This window comes from Cololabis saira, chromosome 2 (genome assembly GCF_033807715.1).
Source record: "Cololabis saira isolate AMF1-May2022 chromosome 2, fColSai1.1, whole genome shotgun sequence".
In the NCBI taxonomy this organism is placed as follows: domain Eukaryota; kingdom Metazoa; phylum Chordata; class Actinopteri; order Beloniformes; family Belonidae; genus Cololabis; species Cololabis saira.
In genome coordinates this window covers 2,522,604-2,544,644 of record NC_084588.1, presented here as the reverse complement: position 1 = coordinate 2,544,644, position 22,041 = coordinate 2,522,604, and the positions used below count along the sequence as shown (strand labels likewise).

At 40.9% G+C, this 22,041-nt stretch overlaps 1 protein-coding gene across 1 annotated transcript in view; it reads right to left on the bottom strand.

The window, feature by feature from the left end:
* tpcn2 (two pore segment channel 2) overlaps positions 1-22,041 on the bottom strand; it is a 71,099-nt gene that overhangs the window by 10,753 nt on the left and 38,305 nt on the right. The window contains exons 14-22 of the mRNA XM_061707802.1: positions 21,005-21,124; positions 20,847-20,906; positions 19,029-19,157; positions 17,095-17,144; positions 16,012-16,111; positions 15,249-15,320; positions 12,344-12,417; positions 4,627-4,732; positions 2,665-2,747 (exon numbers count right to left, since the gene is read on the bottom strand). Of these exons, the coding sequence (XP_061563786.1) occupies positions 2,665-2,747; positions 4,627-4,732; positions 12,344-12,417; positions 15,249-15,320; positions 16,012-16,111; positions 17,095-17,144; positions 19,029-19,157; positions 20,847-20,906; positions 21,005-21,124 (794 nt within the window). The remainder of the gene's footprint in view (positions 1-2,664; positions 2,748-4,626; positions 4,733-12,343; positions 12,418-15,248; positions 15,321-16,011; positions 16,112-17,094; positions 17,145-19,028; positions 19,158-20,846; positions 20,907-21,004; positions 21,125-22,041) is intronic.

Genomic DNA, 22,041 nt, shown 5'->3' with positions numbered 1-22,041 from the left:
TTTGTGTTTAAAGTTCAGTGGGTTTTTGTCTGCTTAGTTTACACATCGGAATTTATCCCACAATTTTCTTAAGACTTCTATAAGTCTTCATAGAAGAGCATGCTTTGCATTACAGCATGCAAACAGAAGATTAAGTATCTCCTGAAGACTATATGATTAATCTGGAGACAATTTTCTGGTATTCCTTTTGGGCGTGCTACAACAGAGCTCAACAACAGTTGAGAAGGCATTATTTGATAGAATGCTTCTTTCAGTCCAACGTTTTGTGACAATGACTTATTGTTTATATATATATATAAGTTCACTGAAGACTACTTTTTACGTTGCAGGAGAGTTGCTGCACTGACAGTTTTTGTGTGGTGTTACTTTCATTAAACCATAACCCACTTGGATTGCAATGAGAACATTTTGAAATAGGAGAGTTCTGTGGTCCTTGAGATAGGAGACAGAATTTAACAGGTTTTGCCCCCTTCTAAATCTAAGGTGATGGGAGGGGGGATCTGGGGGATCTCTCTGGGACGTAGAGATAACCGACCCTAGAGAATCATTAAGTCAGACTGCCGACTTGCCAGGGTGCAAAGGTCAAGATGTGGGAGAACCACTTACTTATCTGGGAAGAAGTCAGGACTCGGCAGCGATGACAACGAGACCCCCACCTCTGTTGACAATACAACTCAAATTCTAGGTGACACGAAAACCTGTTCCCCCTGGTGGATAAATTGAGCCATGGGAAGTTTTTCCATAGCTCAAACAGGAGGGATGAAGAGTATAGTACAAAAAGAATTAAATACTAAATACCCTTTAAAATTTTTTTGTTGCAGATACAATATGCAAGGCAATATGAGGCCTAAGAGAGGTCAGTGTCATGAAAGGACCTATCCATTTGAAGTTGTTCATATGGATTTCGTTCTTGGAGTGAACTAATGGCCTGTTAAATTAAGGCTCAGGAAAGCCGTGGCCTGAATGACGGCCATTAGTCGAACTGTACATAAGAATCGTCTTCTTGTGGGCTGCTGGTTTCTGCTCTCTCTCTCTCTCTTCTAAGCAGGAACTGCTGAAACCAGATCCAGATCCTGATTGGTGCGACGAAAAAACATGGTCATCACCCCGTCAGGATGGCCCCTTTGTGGTCTAGATCAGGACACCGACAGCAGTAAAGATGGCTGAACAATCTACATGCGTCCACCAGTTGCAGTGAAAGCTAGCCTGAAGATGACTAGCCCAAACTGACATGCGACAACAGACTTGAGAGGAGTCCGAGAGATGAAAGAAACTTTTCCACTAATGACTCATGCTGACATGTTAGGAATTGTTCCTTAAACTCTTTACTTGCATTGCTGTGTTGTAATATGATTACACTGATGTACGTTCATAAACTGGTGCTGAAGCTAATGTTACCAAAGCTATAGCCGAATTATGTCAGTTAGCCAAAGTTGTGTCAGAAGACAGACACTCAGCAGGAGACCACTTTTGGGTCCAGGCTGACTTCCGGCCCCTGGACTGACATAATGGCTAAAATTATGATTTTGATTATTACTGTCATTGTACTGTTCTGTGTGTATCATTCTGTGTCTAAGTGCAATGATCCAAAGAACCATCCAACCATCCACTGGACTAAGGAAGTTAGTCCAGTATTGCCAACAACTCCATCAAACTCTAAATGAGGACAACCTGTTTATGATAACACTGGAGTATAGATTGTTTCATTTTGTTTACTGTGAAATGTTTTAAGCTTTTATGTGTCTTGGCCAGAGTGATTGCTCACTAGGAGGGTCGGAGAGGAATTTTGCCCCATATAATCGGGTTTTCGCCTCTCCCTTGACATAATTACGCGATAAGCCCTAGCTATTTCTCAAATGTTTGACCTTAAATGTTTATGAGGCTATTATTCTAAGCCTAATGGACGGATTTTAGTTGAAGTTTCAAATTGACAAGAGGAGGGAAATGTGAGGTAAATCAACCTTTGAACTTGTTTTGTCATTGTGAAACTGTCACATGAGTGGCTAACAGAAGCCACATCAGCCACTTCCTGATCTACTAGGTTTTGAACTGTCCTGTGACAGGTCACCACTGTAATGTCAGGACTCAATCAAATGTTATCACTTCCACCCATTGTCCACTACCCAATGTCTACTGTCTACTGTTTACTATGCATTGTCCTCATATGATCAATTCCTGTCAAAGTTTCTTAATAAAAGCATCTTCTAGAGGGAGGATCTTGGGGAAGCTCAGGAGTTCTCAATGAGGGCAGTTGCTCTGCACTCCTCTGCTCTCCCCCCCTCCTGCAGGAGTGCGCTAAAAACCCATTCCAAGATAGTCTTTGTGTCTTTCCTCATTATGAATTTATGTAATGCTGTGTTTAAACCTAACAATTTTCACTTAGAATAAGTAGAAAAATCTGCCAGTGGAACAAGATTTTATTGCTTGTAATAAGAAGATAAATCTTGTCCCACTGGCAGATTTTTCTACTTATTTCAAGTCAAAATTTACTTGAAACAGGTGAAAATTGTCAAATAAGTTATTTTTCTGGTGTTATTTTTCTGGTGATGACTCTAAATGTTGAAATAGGATGATTTGGACCGTTTTTATTTCAGGGGGGGATGCCGTCCCCCCTCATCCCCCTCAACTCCAGTACTGCTCATCATCATCATCATCAGTTCTTACTCTGTGGTGTATCGGCTGTACGCCTCCATGAAGGCCTGCCAGTTGTTGACGATCATGACGTTGTACAGCAGGATAATGGCTGCCTGAGGAAGAATACAGGAAGGACGTTACTCGTCTCGCCTTCAGCCTCAAACAAACGTTCACTTTGCTCCCACGTGAAGCTGCAGCTTAACAAAAACCCAGGGACTGGCCGGAACATTTGAAGGCAATATGACTGCGGTGTGGAAGCACGAGCAAGTTGCTACGGAAGCGTTGCTACAGAAACCCGAGGCTTTAGTATTGTTATTATTATTATTATTATTATTATTTATGACGGATCCCCATTAGTCCTCACTGCAATGAAGACTATTCTTCCTGGGGTCCAACGTTGCACACATAAAACAATAAAATACAATCCTTACAATTAAAACTAATTAAAACTAAATCTGAACATAAAGGATCTGAGTTGTGATGGAATTCAACCCTTAAAGTGTTGATACCAGCCAGAACAACAAAAAATATTAAATATTAAATTAAATTACATTAAAATATTTTACACACTCAGAATCTCAGAATAAACCAAGACTTTCAGAATAAACCAACTAACTGAAACTGACTTCATTGCTAAGTTCTGCTTTTCTTAATTTATTTTTGAATCTAGCTTTATTGTTGATCATGGTTAAATGTGGTGGAAGCATTTCCAGTATGTTACTGCTCTACAGGACTGTCTCAGAAAATTAGAATATTGTGATTTTCTGTAATGCAATTAAAAAAACAAAAATGTCATACATTCTGGATTCATTACAAATCAACTGAAATATTGCAAGCCTTTTATTATTTTAATATTGCTGATCATGGTTTACAGCTTAAGAAAACTCAAATATCCTATCTCAAAAAATCAGAATATTCTGGGAATCTTAATCTTAAACTGTAAGTAATAATCAGCAATATTAAAGTTACACAGTTACCTGAGAATAAGTCAATAATGTGACAACTGGAGCTAAATAAGGTTAATAAATAATAAACCTTGCACGACTGCTTCACATCCAGTTTCCCTCAAGCAGTGACGTGCAAGTGTTTGCTTAAAGCAGGAGCGTGTGCGCTGTGATTGACAGGCGGTGGACACGCCCCCTGCATGTGATTGACAGGTGGTGGACACGCCCCCTGGCTGTGATTGGAGGAGCTACAACGAGGACCGAGCTGACGGCCGTGCCAAAGGAGCATTTCATTCTCAAATCAGCAGTTTTATGTAACATCATCAGAAAATCCTTTTCAGCAAATATGACACAAATCAACTCACCACCTGCAGCTTTCAGACTCGGCCTGCCGTACCAATAACTAATAGTTAAAACGGGGCGTATATCACGCTGGCCGAGACCCGCCATTGTTGAAAATAAAAGTAACGCTGCAAACAGAAACAAACGCCGCTGCAAATTAAAGAAACGCTGCAAACATAAAGAAACAACGCAAATAAAAAAGCCACAACGGAAGTGAATTACCGGGGACTATTTTTGCTGATGCACCGGTGTTTTTTACGTGAGAGGAGAAGAAGAAGATGAAGAGGACGTAAGTAAAAAGGAAGAAATAAGAAGAGCGAGGAATAAGAAGAACAACGAACGAGAAAATAAGTGAAAAGGTTAGTGTTCAACGTCGCTACGTGTCATTTTTAATGTGCAACACCGGTGCATCGGCAAAAATAGTCCCCGGTAATTCACTTCCGTTGTGGCTTTTTTATTTGCGTCGTTTTTTATTTTATTTTCAGCTGCGTTTATTTTATTTGCAGCAGCGTTTGTTTCTGTTTGCAGCGTTACTGTTATTTTCAGCAATGGCGGGTCTCGGCCACCGTAGTTTACTCATCACAAATGTAGTTATAGAAAAAGCCGTTCAACTTGATGAAATGAAATAAAGTAAAGTTGTTTTCGATCCAGAGTCTCTACTGTGTATTATTGAATAAACAGTGAGCTCCTGAGTGCGTTTACTCACAGCAAAGTCATCAAAGTTGTTGGGCCAGTAGCCCAGCTGCTCGTACGTGCCACAGCCCACGGTCACGTTGGACGAGATGTTCTGCATGGAAGTATTGGAAAGCACACTGGGACACATGTATACACATATTAAAACCTCTACTCAGTCAGACATGATGATTAGAAATTAAATTACATTAAATTACGTGTCTGTTTGTTTATTTTTTCTCTCACAGATTTCCAAGGCTTGTGTGCCCTTTGTGCGTTTCCCAGGGTTTTTCTGTGTTTTTTTTTAGTTTCAGAATATAAAAAAATTAATAAATAAATATGATATATATATGTATATGATATATATATGTATATATATATATATATATATATATATATATATATATATATATATATATATATATATACATACATACATACATATACATACATACATATATATATATTTTTTTTATGTTTTTAATGTTTAAATAAAGTAAATTATATATATATATATATATATATATATATATATATATATATATATATATATATATATATATATATATATATATATATATATATATATATATTTCTATTATATGAAGTCTATATTCCTAAACGGCATCAAGGGCCCTCTCCGTCTCTGCATCAGTGAATCTGTGATCTACTCCCTGGTCTGTATGGCTCAGCTGTGAACATGAGAGATGAGATATACTTTATTATCCCCGAGGGGAAATTTGTTTTGGGCAAAGGTACCAAAGTGCATACAGCGTCTTTTTAAAACATGAGACAAACAACAGCATTTCGGCAGTTCACAGTTCATCATTGTAAAAATTCAAGTACTATCAAAAGATCAACAATAAAACCCCAGTTATAAATCATCATACAAGAGTACTATCAAAAGATCAACAATCAAAATCCAAGTAGTAAATCAGGTACAAAAGTACAGTAGTGCAAAACACAGATACAAAAAGTTCAGTACTAGGGGCTGCCCCCATGCACCCCCCGCTCCATGCCCCCCCACTCGGTAGGAAGGGTGAGAGGTTGGGAGGGGGTAAGAGTGAGGAGGGAGGGGGATTAGGTAGGGGTTGGGCAGTGGGGGAACATGGAGCTGAGGGAACACAGGCACAACCCCCAACACAGCATACAAAAAGGCCCTATTTTTTGATCAAAAGGGCAATTGAAGTAGGTAGACTGTCCCGGGACTAGTTCCACCTGGCTGGACGTGACTGCACCTCCTCATTCTGACTAACACCGTGTCCTAACTGCATGCGACGTGAGCGAGCGTCAGCAACAAAAACAATTCCATTGCTTTATTTTCTTTTGGACTGTCCTAACTGGCCGTGAGTGACGCAGCGCGACGTTTTGAGCTGGATTTTTGTCGGACGCCCTGCTTCTATTTTCTTCCTGTCGCTGGCGTTGAAAGCCGGTTGAAAGCGCTGTAGGAAACATTTCAATACAAGAACCTCAATAAAGTGGCAGCTGCTGGAGGGAGATCGCCAGGGAGCTGGAAGGTTCTGATAAGATAATATATAATAAGATAATATATAATAATAAGATAATAATAGGATAATATTTCTTTCTGCCACTTTATTGAGGTTTTTGTATTGAAATGAGGAGGAATCATAGAGATAACTTCTCATTTCAACTAACTGGATCAGCCGTTCCTCATCATGACTGTTTCCTACAGCGCTTTAACCGGCAAGAACATTTAAATATATATCTCTATTGTGAGACATGTGAAGCCGACTCCAGAGACCTTAGTTAGGTGCATCCCGGGGGCCAGAGCGGGCGACATAGAAGCAAATTTGAAGCTACTGGCAAAGGGTAATCGTAAATATGGTAAAGTTATCATCAATGTCGGAGCTAATGACTCCCGTCTTCGCCAGTCGGAAGTAACCAGAATGAATATTGTCTCGGTGTGTAACTTCGCCAAGACCATGTCGGACTCTGTAGGTTTTTCTGGCCCCCTCCCCAATCTGGCCAGCGATGACATGTTTAGTCGCATGCTCTCGCTCCGCCGCTGGTTGTCTCAGTGGTGTTCAGAAAACGACGTGGACTTTATTGACAACTGGGAGACATTCTGGGGAAAGCCCGGTCTGATTAGAAGGGACGGCATTCATCCCACCCGGGATGGTGCAGCTCTTATGTCTAGAAATCTGGCCAATGTTATTAGACACTCCCCCTGACAATGCAGGGTCCAGGCCAGGATGCAGAGCTGTAGTTTAACAGGGCTGGAGGCGAGGCTTAGTCAGTTAGAGGTCCGGTTTGGCCAACTAGACCATAGTCCGATAGAATCCTCTGCGGACCGGCCCGTAGCAGCTGAGCGTAACCGCTCCCCTGCAGCTCCCCGGCAGCTGGCCAGGCAGGGCAGCTGGGTGACGGTTCGGAGGAAGGGTAGTCTTAAAGGGCTCAGCGACACATCTGTTGCTTCTCAAGGACCAACGCCTGCCAACAAAACTGTAGGATTGCATTATGTAATTAGCGACTCTAAAACTGTAGGATTACATGATATTGGCGACTCTGGCCAGGTGCCTAGCAAAATAGAAGTGGTTGCAGTTCCCCGCCCTCCAAAAGTTCACCAGGTGCAGCGTTATAGAGGCGTTAACCAAGATAACCTTGTAAAAATTAAAACCAATGCACATTTGGTACCAATTACAGACCGAAAAATTAGATGCGGACTACTAAATATACGATCATTAAGCTCTAAGTCTCTGTTAGTAAATGATATAATTACAGAGAGCAGGAGTGATATTTTCTGCTTAACAGAAACATGGTTACAGGAGGAAGAGTATGTTAGTTTGAATGAATCAACTCCGCCCGGCTACTTTAATCATCACATTCCTAGAAGCACGGGCCGAGGCGGAGGAGTCGCAGCAATTTATAACTCCGGTCTCCAAACAAAAATTGAACCCAAGTGCAACTATAATACATTTGAAAGCCTCATGCTTGGTCTGAAATTTCCGAGCCGGAAATCAGAGAAGCCAGTTGTGTTAGTGGTAGTGTACCGGCCCCCTGCTGGTGCGTATCTGGAGTTTTTGTCTGAATTTTCAGATTTCCTTTCTGGATTATTGATCAGCACAGATAAATTCATCATAGTGGGTGATTTTAACATTCATATGGATGTTGAAAGCGATAATCTTAAATTAGCCTTCGATTCTCTTCTAGAATCAATGGGTATCTCACAAAAAGTGGATAAACCGACGCACTGTTTTAATCATACTCTCGATCTCGTTCTCACCTACGGTGTTGAAACTGATGGTCTGTTGGTGTCACCTGTAAACTCCCTTTTATCCGACCATTACTTAATAACGTTTGAATTTAATTTTGTTGATGTTGAAGTGCAAAATAGGAGGTATTATTTTAGCAGATGTTTGTCTGATGAAGTTATTGTTAAATTTAGGGAGGCCATTGCTTATCTTACGACAGTGCGAAATAGTGATGTAGTCGAGGCCAGTGACCTGGGTTCTACCTCTGCAGATGTTGATTTCCTTGCTAGTAACACTGCTGATTTGTTGCATTCAGCTTTAGATGAAGTTGCTCCTTTGAAAAGGAGGGTTTCTAGCCACAGGAGCTTAACTCCCTGGTATAATTCAGATATCCGCATGTTGAAACAAAACGTGCGTAAAATGGAAAGGAAGTGGTACTCTTGTAGGTCTGTAGACTCTTATCGTGAATGGAAAGATATTTTAATAGTATATAAAAAAGCCATTCGCAAAGCCAGAACAGCTTATTATTCAACGTTGATAGAGGATAACAAAAGTAACCCACGTTTTCTGTTCAGCACTGTAGCCAGGCTGACAAAGAGTCACAACTCTGTTGAGCCGTGCATTCCTGCAGCTCTCAGTAGTGAGGACTTTATGGGCTTCTTCAACAGTAAAATCGCGAGAATTAGAGAAGAAATCAACCAGCCGGTTGTAGGTGTTTCTTCAGCTTTAGCGACTTCCCTAGGCTCTGACTTGTCTCTAGACTGTTTTGATCCTATAGACCTCCCTGAGCTGACTTCACTCGTTAATAGAGCTAAGTCAACCACATGTATGTTAGACCCCATCCCGACTCGTCTATTCAAACATATTTTTTCTCTTATTGGTACGACAATACTGGACCAAATTAACTTATCCCTAAGTTTAGGATATGTACCACAGGTTTTCAAAGTCGCAGTAATTAAACCTTTACTTAAAAAACCTTCTCTTGACCCAGACACCTTAGCTAATTATAGACCAATTTCCAACCTTCCATTTGTGTCTAAAATTCTGGAAAAGGCAGTTTCAAGCCAGTTATGTGACTATTTGTATAGAAATGATCTGTTTGAAGTCTTTCAGTCAGGGTTCAGAATGCATCATAGCACAGAGACAGCACTTGTTCGAGTCACGAATGACCTCCTTATGGCCTCAGATAAGGGATTAGTGTCCATACTGGTTCTACTGGACCTCAGTGCTGCTTTTGACACTATAGATCATGGCATTTTACTGCACAGGTTAGAGCATGTTGTTGGGATTAAAGGGACAGCTCTATGTTGGTTTAAATCATACCTATCTGACAGGTTCCAGTTTGTTCATGTACATGAGGTTTCTTCAGAACAGTCAAGGGTCTGTTATGGTGTTCCGCAGGGTTCAGTGCTAGGGCCAATCTTGTTCAGTTTATACATGCAGCCGTTGGGAAGTATAATCCAGAATCACGGCATACACTTTCATTGTTATGCTGATGATACGCAGCTCTATTTGTCTATGAAGCCGGATGAAACAGAACCGTTAGTTAAACTTCAGGCATGTCTTAGGGACATCAAGGACTGGATGTCCAGAAATTTCCTGCTTCTAAATTCAGATAAAACAGAGGTTATCATTCTTGGTCCAGAGCATCTTAGGAAGGGATTAGATGGTGTTGCGATGGCTTCCAGTGCAACTGTGAGAAATCTTGGTGTTATTTTCGATCAGGATTTGTCGTTTAAACCATATGTCAATCAGGTTTGTAAAATAGCCTTTTTCCATCTCCGTAATATTGCAAAGATTAGGAAAATCCTCTCACAGAGTGATGCAGAAAAACTAGTTCATGCGTTTGTATCTTCTAGACTAGATTACTGTAATGTGTTGTTAGCAGGATGTCCAAGTAATTTGCTGAATAGGCTCCAGCTGATCCAAAATGCAGCAGCACGAGTACTGACAGGAATTAGCAGGAGAGACCACGTCTCTCCAGTATTAGCGTCGCTCCATTGGTTACCCGTAAAATTCAGAATCCAATTTAAAATTTTATTACTTGCGTATAAAGCCCAAAACGGCTTAGCTCCGCATTATTTGCAAGACCTGATAGTGCCTTATGTTCCTGTCAGAGCTCTCCGTTCTCAGAGTGCAGGTTTACTTGTAGTTCCTAGAGTATCTAAATGTAGATTTGGAGGGCGGGCGTTCTGCTATCAGGCGCCACTACTATGGAACCAACTTCCAATCTGGGTTAAGGAGGCTGACACCACCTCCACCTTTAAAACTAAACTTAAAACATTTCTGTTTAGTAAAGCCTATAGTTAGTGTTTAGTAAACCTCTAGCTGGTGTTGGTAAATCTCTAGGTAGTGTAAACTTTAGTGTGTCAGAGTCGCTCCTGTGGTTTCTTGTGCTGGCCCCCCCCTTCTCCTCCCTTTTCTCTCTTTTGTCCATGTTGCAGCATCCTTTGCCGGACACCGGAACCTGCAGGTGGTCGTGGGTGGCTTGTAGCTTGCATTACGGAGCACAAGTCTTTCCCCGACCCTGCACCCCAACCTGGGACTTGCTGATTGGGCCGGAGCTTCGGGAGCTGCGTGCTGGCCTGCGGTCCCCACCCCTGGTCATCCCGTTGCTGCCCCCCCCTTCTCCTCCCTTTTCTCTCTTTTGTCCTGCAGGTGGCCATGGGTGGCTTGTAGCTTGCATTACGGAGCACAAGTCTTTTCCTGACCCTGCACCCCAACCTGGGACTTGCTGATTGGGCCGGAGCTTCGGGAGCTGTGTGCTGGCCTGCGGTCCCCACCCCTGGTCATCCCGTTGCTGCTTCCACCTGCCTGCTGTGCTGTTGCCGTCCCTGACCCACCAGTCTGGCCCTCGGCAGGAGGGTCCCCCCAGATGAGCCTGGTCCTGCTCAAGGTTTCTTCCCTCCTAAAGGGGAGTTTTTCCTTGCCACTGTTTGGCTTAAGGTTTTTCTCCCACTAGGGGAGTTTTTACCTGCCATTGTTTATGTAATAACTGCTCGGGGGTCATGTTCTGGGTATGGGTCTCTGTAAAGCGTCTAGAGACAACTCTGTTGTATTAGACGCTATATAAATAAAATTGAATTGAATTGAATTGAATTGAATTAAATATCACAATATCAAGCTTGTTTTCTGTTTAGAAAGTACAAACGTAGGAAGATTACCAGTACTCACCCATCTTTTACTTGTCTCTTTACTCTTTAAGGGTTATTTTAGGAGTTTCTTTCAGGAGCGCACAGGTGGGTAGTGCGGTGAATAAAGGCTGATTTATGGTTACGCGTACCCTACGGCGTAGGGTCTGCGTTGGTGTAACGCGGAACCATAAATCAGCCTTTTAAATAGCGAGTTTCAGCTGTCAATCAAAATAACGTGGGGGCCGATAACGCTTTCAGTGTTTCAGGATAGAGAGCGTCCGATGCCACGCAGTGCGATGCGATAGTCGGACGCTCACGTGCAGTTAGGACAGAGTGTAAACTATGAACTCAGGAAAGCACGCTGAGTCCTGCTTTCTCACATATTCTGGATTTTTGACGCAGCCCTCTGGAAATTACTGATAATCCAAAAAAGATTCTTAAGAACAATCTCTCAGTCTGGTAGACACGAACCATCTGCACCTCTTTTTATGAAATATTCACCATTATCCATCATAAACTTCATGTTTTTCACTCATGCTTGTTTGTGCATAAGTTTATCAATAGAAAACAAGATCAGTTTTTTACTCTTTCATCTGGTTTTAATTCATATCCAACCAGACACAGTGGCAATCTGCATTTACCCGTCTGTCCAACAGCTCATCAATTTAATATTACATTTACATACAAAACTCTGGAATGACTTGAATGTGTCGCTGAAGTCAATATTATCTTTAACCTCCTTCAGAAAGTTATTAAAAAAACATCTTATCCGTCTTAACCTTCAACGTATTTATCTTTAATGTAATCCAGACCTTGTAACCACGTTCTCTTTTACGTTTATAATTTTTTAAATTTGTTGTATACAAGACTGTCTCAGAAAATTAGAATATTGTGATAAAGTCCTTTATTTTCTGAAATGCAAAAATGTCATACATTCTGGATTCATTACAAATCAACTGAAATATTGCAAGCCTTTTATTATTTTAATATTGCTGATCATGGCTTACAGCTTAAGAAAACTCAAATATCCTATCTCAAAAAATTAGAATATTCTGGGAATCTTAATCTTAAACTGTAAACCATAATCAGCAAAATTAAAATAATAGAAGGCTTGCAATATTTCAGTTGATTTGTAATGAATCCAGAATGTATGACATTTTTGTTTTTTAATTGGATTACAGAAAGTAAAGAACTTTATCACAATATTCTAATTTTATGAGACAGTCCTGTATATTTTACATTGAATGAAACATGAATGAGCTAGAGGTTTCAGCCATTGTGGTAGAAAAATAACCTGCAGATCTGCAGATAGTTTTTAGCCTTCTCACAGGAAATTATGTCCCTCCTCATGATTTCAGGGATGTTCCAGTCCAAACATGTAACATCTTAAGCAGTTGTTCTTTACCTGTTCTCTGGGGGAGGCTTAATGGCGCCTTCGAACAGCCAGATTCCAAACACGGCAAATACGTAGTACACCACCTGCAGAAAGAGTAGGAAAAGTCAAAGCGTTACCGTGGATTTGTGGTTGACAGTTCTGCATTTTCATATATAATCAGTACTAGAATTGAGGGGGGGATGAGATCCCCCCTGAAATAAAAACGGTCCAAATCATCCCCCCTGAAATAAAAACGGTCCAAATCATCCCCCCCTGAAATAAAAACGGTCCAAATCATCCCCCCTGAAATAAAAACGGTCCAAATCATCCCCCCCTGAAATAAAAACGGTCCAAATCATCCCCCCTGAAATAAAAACGGTCCAAATCATCCCCCCTGAAATAAAAACGGTCCAAATCATCCCCCCTGAAATAAAAACGGTCCAAATCATCCCCCCTGAAATAAAAACGGTCCAAATCATCCCCCCTGAAATAAAAACGGTCCAAATCATCCCCCCCTGAAATAAAAACGGTCCAAATCATCCCCCCTGAAATAAAAACGGTCCAAATCATCCCCCCTGAAATAAAAACGGTCCAAATCATCCCCCCTGAAATAAAAACGGTCCAAATCATCCCCCCTGAAATAAAAACGGTCCAAATCATCCCCCCCGAAATAAAAACGGTCCAAATCATCCCCCCTGAAATAAAAACGGTCCAAATCATCCCCCCTGAAATAAAAACGGTCCAAATCATCCCCCCCGAAATAAAAACGGTCCAAATCATCCCCCCTGAAATAAAAACGGTCCAAATCATCCCCCCTGAAATAAAAACGGTCCAAATCATCCCCCCTGTAAAACTGCCATCCCTCCTTTCCATCTCTTATGTCCTTTCATCAATGAATGTGGTTTTACTGCAATTTCAACATTTAGAGTCATCACCAGAAAAATAACTCCAGAAAAATAACTTATTTGACAATTTTCCCCTGTTTCAAGTAAATTTTCACTTGAAATAATTAGAAAAATCTGCCAGTGGGACAAGATTTATCTTCTTATTACAAGCAAAAAAATCTTGTTCCACTGGCAGATTTTTCTACTTATTTCAAGTGAAAATCTACTTGAAACAGGTGAAAATTGTTGTTTTTTCCAGTGATGAGTCTTGTTTTAAGTGTAATGAGATTTCTTTACTAAAATTAGACATTTTAACTAGAAATAAGACAAATATTCTTGTTAAGATTTAGAGTTTTTGCAGTGATCCATGTTACTTATCCTGTGAAGGACAGAGTCATATTGATAAGTTCAGAAAAGTGTTTTTAATTGTTGTGTTTTGATGTATTTGATGTAAGCCCAGTGGATATTTAAAGCTTACAGAAGGCTGCATTTAACTGCTGCTATGTCATTCCTGCAGTATTTCTGCAGCTGTTTTGGTCACTGCTATTATTTGTAATATATTATATTATTTGTAATCAGCACAAATTATCTGTCCCCATATGATCAAATCCATCATCCCCCCTGATTTTATTTTACAACTCAAGTACTGTGTATAATAATGTGTTTAGTTGGAGAATACTTCAGATCTGCTGCAACACCGGAGCTCCTTCCTGTCCACGGCTGGAACCATCTAGAATAAAGACTTGAATGCTGATCATACCTGTCTAGTCTCCCATCTAGTCTGGGAAACTACTACAGTATTTCATCCCTCTTTCCCGCATTAGTATTTCCCGTAAATTTCCCGTTTTATAATATAATAATTTTTAAACAGCAAACTGAATTGTCACTAGTCCTGCTGTATCTTGGGTGGCCGTTCTCACGAGGTTAGTGGCCACCACGGGAACAAACTCTGAACAACAAACCAGAGATGGACGGATGGAACGACAGAGAAGACATTTCTGCCCAAAAAGAGAAGACTTTGTGTAAATATCTCTAAAAATGGGACATTAAAGGAGCATGAGGCTCCTTTTAAGAAATGAGACTCTCTAGCGCCACCCTTCACCACGACGGCCGTTGGGGGTACTGAAGCCAACAGTGAAGCCGGCACGGGAGAACGGGGAGAACGGGGAGAACGTGCATGCAGCGTCATGTGACGTCACATCCGCAGCCCAGCGCGGGAAATTCGGCCCCACAATTGCAGCACATTTTGCAGCACACAGCCTGTTCAAGGCAACGGAGAGATACACTAGAGGATCATTCTTTTGGGTTTGGAACGCTTCATCTGACATTATTACTAGAAAACTTAAAACGTTTATGAATTTTTTCCATAAATCCTGCCTCAATCCTGCCTCATGCTCTTTTAAATTTACTTTCCCAAAGAGGAGCAGGATGTTACAGTTACGTGTTCTGTAAGGTAACTGTGTAACTACCATGTTAGTTTCTCTCAGCAGCACACAGCCTCATGAGTGGAAATGACAAATAAGAAAATGTTAATGTTTCACTTGAAGAATATTTAAAAACATTTAAAATAAATAAATGTGCTTTAATTCACTTTTGTATTTTCATTGAGGTTCTATTACAGGAATTACATACATAGGAAGTGCACAGCATTCCAGTGTCAACAAGGGTCAAACTCTGAGCTCATTATTGTAGTTTGTAAGTGTTTGACAGATATATATTTTAGATTTGTTGTATACCGGTCTTAAAGTGTAATACTGGAGCTCGGTTGGACTGGAGGGACAGCAGCAGAAAATGTCCCTTATTTTAAAATCCATAACTTGACCGGTATGTGCTGATGGCTACTGCAACACACATTCTCCCTCTGGAAATGCATGAAGAGTTAATCCATATAACTTCATTTAATTGTGAAAGAAATGTTGGGTTTATGAGATCTGGAAATCATTGCATTCTGTTTCTATATCTTATACAGTTTCCCAACCGTTTCCCAACGCCTACAAAGGTCTCCGGGGGGCCGAGCTGTTTCATCTGGATCCTAAATGATTTCCACTCACCACCAGTATTCCTGCAAACGCCCGGAGGTTCTTCACCAGATCCAGCAGCGTGCTCGCCACCAGAGCCATGAGCTGCAGAACCAGACGAGAGGGAAACATGAAGGAACCACAGTTGTGATCAAGTGGAACTATGAAGACATAATCAATCTCATGTAACAAGTCTGATATTATTAACCAACTCAGACAAGTCCACAGTGAATATATGACCCCCTGTACACCCTGTACTGTACACCCTGAAGACCCCCTCCAACAAGCTGAAACCAGTTACATTTAATCAATCCATCCAAAAACGTCTGAATGATTACGTGTCACGTTGACGTCAGGAAAGTAACTTGAGGGACTGAATAGATCATTTAATGCAGTCAAACCATTTGTACTCTGACACCCTGGCACCACATCTCTGTCTGAACATGTGCTTATACAAACCAGATTCAGTTGAAGTTGGGAAATTGTGTAAAATGTAAATAGAAACAAAATACAATGATTTGACAATCCTTTTCTACCCATATTCAATTGTAACATGGAAACATCTGTGAGACAAATGAAGGAATTCTGATTCTTCAAACTCAGTAAGGACCAGAAGATTTTTTCTTTTAATTAACTGTTCAGTCCTGACACATAAAATCACATTAAATACGATAGGTATTGAGTAATATGAATTTAACTCACGCTGTGTCTAACAGTATCATTAGATTCAGCATTTTAATAAAAATGTAATAAAAGAAAGAAAGCAGGTGAACTCGGGCCTTCCTCCCGCTGGTACCTTGATATCTGGGATGATGCGCAGGAAGCGGAAAACAATCAGCATGTTGACCAGACGAACCATCTCCCAAAGAGACATGACACCATGAGAGGATGGATCCCTGCACACACACACACACACACACACACACACACACACACACACACACACACACACACACACACACACACACACACACACACACACACACACACACACACACACACACACACACACACACACACACACACACACACACACACACACACACACACACACACACACACACACACGTTAAACCACCAGGTGGGCTTTGGGTACTGAAACCAGATCTGTCATGTATTTGCATCTCTGAATGCACAACACCGGAACCTGCAGTGTGGGAGTGAGAGGGGCAGGGTAACGGCCCGGGCAGATGGGGGAGAGGTTTGTCCGTCAAGACTCCTCTCCCTGGCCCTGCCCCTTTTCAACCTTTCCCCGACCCTGCACCCCAACCTGGGACTTGCTGATTAGGCCGGAGCTTCGGGAGCTGCATGCTGGCCTGCTGTCCCCACCCCCGGTCATCCCGTTGCTGCTTCCACCTGCCTGCTGTGCTGTTGACGTCCCCGACCCCCCAGTCTGGCCTTCGGCAGGAGGGTCCCCCCTTATGATCCAGGTCCTGGTCCAGGTTTCTTCCCTCCTAAAGGGGAGTTTTTCTTGCCACTGTTTGGTTTAAGGTTTTTCTCCCACTAATAATAATTGTTCGGGGGTTAATGTTCTGGGTCTCTGGAAAGCGTCTGGAGACAACTTTTGTTGTATTAGACGCTATATAGATAAAATTGAATTGAATTTGTGCATATGGCGGTGACGTTGATGTATCGCAGCAGCGGGCAAGACCGTATGTATATATATATATATATATATATATATATATATATATATATATATATATATATATATATATATATATATATATATATGTCTATGGTGGAAACGTCCAAACCTGCAGGAGCGTGAGCCCCAAGCAGCAGTGGAGGCAGAAACTGCTCCACAACTGGGGGGAACATAGTGGAGTTATATATAAAACCATCAGAATAAAGTGAGTGGAAGAAGGCGCCAACCCACCATTGAGAGTAGGGAATCCTGTAGGTGATAAATATGGTCATCTGCAGGGCCTGCATGGAGAAAAACAACAACATGAGCTCAGTGATGAATCTTTAGTGATATTTAACATCCGCATCACATTTTACTTTTGATAGAAGAGTGTTAGGTGATTAGTTTCAAATGTTCGGAATCTTTTTAAACTCACACACAAGCCAACATTGACTGAACCTTGGTGTTCCTAGTCCGTCCTGAGGCTGGTGTTAGATTTATGTGTGCTCTGTTCCTCTCATCATCACAAGCTCGACCTCCAACATACAAACAGAGCCTTCCTGATAAACATGTCAGGATGGATGTGTCACATCTGCGTGAGAAATAATCATCTAGCTCAGGGGTCGGCAACCCGTGGCTCTAGAGCCCCATACGGCTCTTTAGCGCCGCCCTAGTGGCTCCTGGAGCTTTTTCAAAAATGTTTGACCTTTTTTTCTTCTTCTTTTTCCCTCTTTTTTTCCTTTTTCTTTCTTCTATTTTTCTCTTTTTTTTCTTCCCTTTTCCTTTCCTTTTTAATCTCGACATTTCGACTTTTTTCATGAAATTTTGACTATTTCCTCGACATTTTGACTTTTGTCTCGACATTTTGACTTTTTTCTCGAAATTGTACTTCAACATTTATCTTGACATTTGACTTTTTTCTCGACATTTCGACTTTTTCTCAACATTTCGACTTTTTTCTCGACATTTCAAACTTTTTCATGAAATTTTGACTATTTCCTTGACATTTCAAATTTTTTCTCGACATTTTGACTTTTTTCTCGAAATTGTACTTCAACATTTATCTCGACATTTCGACTTTTTTCTCGACATTTCAACTTTTTTCATGACATTTTTACTATTTTCTCAACATTTCGATAGAAACATGCAGCATGTGTTGCCTTCATTCTAAGGCTGATACAATTTTTTGCGGCTCCAGACATATTTGTTTTTTGTGTTTTTGGTCCAATATGGCTCTTAAACATTTTGGGTTGCCGACCCCTCCTCCAGGTCTATCCTGACATGTGAACTCTGACGTGATCACACACGTAGACGGACGGGCAGAAGAGCCGTGTCAAGGACGGGCTGCTTGGCAACTTTCAAGTCTGCTGACTTTAAAACAGCAAAAAACACCGTCAAGGTTTTGTTTTGTTATTCTCCTATTTGTCTTGTGTCACAGACTGCGTTTCCATGCATCAATAACCCTTTTAAAACCCGAATATTAGCAATAACCCGAATTTGCACGGCCATGTAAACACCAATAACCCCTTTGAATAACCCCAATTTGCTTAAAAACCTGAATATGAGCCCTGGGTTACTCCTTTTAAAACCTGAATATCCGGTCATGTAAACACCAAACGGAATATCCCCATCAAACGGAACAGGAATTTGTTTTCTGCACATGCTCTGTTCACAAGGAATCCTGGTCTTTTGAGTCCAGGAAGTTCTTCTAAACACGGAGAAACCAAGACCAGGAGGAGACTAATCACTTCATAAATGTAATGAAGGATATGAACATTTCTGCATTTGTAGACGGTAGAAAGTACCGGGATAGAAGATTTACAAGAAGGTGAGAGAAAAGTTGAGCGAAGCAGCATTTGTTTTGAATCTGGATACAGGAAGAAGAAGCAGAAATGACGGGAATTGCGTCATGATGTTCTCCGTGTGTCGCTGGTTTGATCCAGATATCCAGAATGATTAATTATCATGTAAACGGAATATTCTGAATGTTTCAGTAACCGGAATATTAGTAATAACACAAATTTTGACTGCATGTAAACGTAGTCACTGTACTGTATGGTGTTGTTGTAAGTTTCTACGTTTTACCTGCAAACCAATCTACCTTCGTTGTATCAGTACAGTTCCCTGCCCTCAGACTCCCCTGGAGTTCCTGTTGGACATGAAGACGCTCCGACAGCAGGACTCACCAGCAGCAGGACAGTGAGGACGCCGTCGAAGACGTTGTTCCGGTAGGACAGGTATCCTCTCCAGCCAAACGCAAAGATCTTCACACTCATCTCAAACAGGTAGTAGAGGATGAAGCACAGGTTGATGATCTGACAGTGGGAGAGTGAAATCAACTCATTACTGTCGTTAAAAATGAAAACAATGTCATTTCCTGATGTCAGTTCCCGTCACAATAATACACCACACGGACTAAAGTAGCGGATTATTGATCTCAAGAACAGTTTAAGATTAAGATTCCCAGAATATTCTAATTTTTTGAGTTTTCTTAAGCTGTAAGCCATGATCAGTAATATTAAAATAATAAAAGGCTTGCAATATTTCAGTTGATTTGTAATGATCCAGAATTATGACATTTTTGCATTACAGAAAATAAAGGACTTTATCACAATATTCTAATTTTCTGAGACAGTCCTGTAGGCTATTTATTAGCATCAGTGTATATTTTTATTTGCACCTTTTGCTATAAAAAAACAGTCAATGAAAAATGAACAATAGGAAGCCTAGAGGGCTTATAATATTACAAAGTTCACGCTCACTCATTTGACATCATTTGGATGGGTAAATTATTCACAAAAATGAATAGTAAATGGAAAATAAATTGAGTCTAAATAAATATATTTTTTTTTAATTATTGTTTTCCATTTACAATTTCACGGACCACCTGCAATACCGCCACGGACCACCAGAGGGCCGCGGACCACCGGTTGACAAACCCTGATCTAGACCAGGGGTCGGCAACCCAAAATGTTTTAGATCCATATTGGACCAAAAACACAAAAAACAAATATGTCTGGAGCCGCAAAAAATTGTATCAGCCTTAGAATGAAGAAACACATGCTGCATGTATCTATATTAGTTAGAACTGGGGGAAGATTTTTTTTTTCATTATGCACTTCGAGAAAAAAGTCAAAATGTCGAGAAAAAAGTTGAAATGTTTAGATTAAAAAGGAAAGGAAAAAGGAAGAAACAAAGAGAAAAAAATTAAAAAGAGAAGAAAAAAAAAAGGAAAATTAAAGCTGCAAGCAGCGATGAACGGGCCCTCGCACTTACGGCCACCGTCCCCCATAAGCATATCAGAAATTACATCACCCACGACTTCCTATGTCAAACCATTCAAAAGTTATAACAGAAAATAGGGACAACCAATCAGAAGAAGGGGCGGGGCTAATTCTCACAAATTATGGTCAAGGACTCAATACCGAGTCCCATGACACCACCCACGACTCTTTATGTCAAACCATTCAAAAGTTATAGCGCTGTTGAGCCGTTAGGCCACGCCCATTAATGCAAACCATGAAATATCACATTTTTCACCAAGCCTGGCTTGGTGAAAAATTTGGTGACTTTTTGGGCATGTTTAGGGGGAAAAAAAGGCCCTCCTTTTGTCAGAACAATAAGAAGAATAATTCCTACAGATACAATAGGGCCTTTGCACTGCAAGTGCTCGGGCCCTAATAAGAAAAAAAAGAAATAAAGAGAGAAAAAAAGAAAAAAAGGGAAAAAAAGAAAAAAGAAGAAAAGGAAAAAGGAGGAGAAAAAGAGAAAAAAAGGAAAAAGAGAAGAAATAAGAAAAAAAGGAAAAGAAGAAAAAAAGAAATAAAAAGAGAAAAAAAGAAAAGAAAAGGAAAAAAGAAGAAAAAAAGGAAAACATTGAAAAAGCTCCAGGAGCCACTAGGGCGGCGCTAAAGAGCCGCATGCGGCTCTGGAGCCGCGGGTCGCCGAGCCCTGGTCTAGACGATGGAGCGGCTGGGAATGTGTGACGATGTGACGGTACCCACCTCCAGTACGTAGTTGTCCCTCTCTGCTGTGGACTTCTCAGAATTCAGCACGAGGATAGCCTGGAGCACAAGAGTCACGTTACCTCAGAGTTTACGTGTGTGTGTGTGTGTGTGTGTGTGTGTGTGTGTGTGTGTGTGTGTGTGTGTGTGTAACTCACACATATGCACACCACGTTGGCCAGGGCCACTGCGTTGCCCAGTATACTGAGGTAGTAGTGACTGAAGACGAGCTGGAGTCTCTGCAGGGACGGGGACGTGTACACAGGCAGGGGGGGGTGCTGGAGACACACACACACACACACACACACACACACACACACACACACACACACACACACACACACACACACACACACACACACACACACACACACACACACACACACACACACACACACACACACACACACACACACACACACACACACACACACACACACACACCAGAGACAGTCAGAGTCACCACCGTAAAGCCGCTGTTCTGTCAATCCACGATTAGTTTTGCGACAGGAGAGGCACACAATGTTAAATATACATAAAATATACATAATAAGTTACAATAGGTTACAGATCATAGTATAGACCAGGGGGTCGGCAACCTTTCTCTTTTTTCTTCCTTTTTCCTTTCTAATCTCGACATTTCGACTTTTTTCTCGACATTTCGACTTTTTCTCGAAGGGCATAAAAAAAAAATCTCCGCCCAGTTCTAACTAACATAGAAACATGCAGCATGTGTTTCTTCATTCTAAGGCTGATACAAGACTTTTCATTTTTTGCGGCTCCAGAAATATTAGTTTTTTGTGATTTTGGTTCAATATGGCTCTAAAACATTTTTGGTTGCCGACTCCTGGTATAGACCTAAGATGAAGAGGGAAGGCTTTTTTTTTTTTTTCACCCACTACCTTTTCCTTCCGGCATTTAAAAGAACAATAGCGGAGGAACAAAGGAGTGTTTGTATCTGTTAGTCTAAGCAGTAACTGATGGTAGAAACTGAAAGTGTTTATTCAGGGATGTGAGAATCAGACAACATGGAGTTGTTGATCAGCTGTTTGTTATAAAGATCTTGTAAAGTTTGTTGAGCCGACCCAATGATTTTACTGCTTAGACTGACAACCTTATTGATCAAATTTCTGTCTTTGACCTTCAACGATTGAAACCAACAAATAAAAGAAAAAGTGATAACAGATTGGATGAA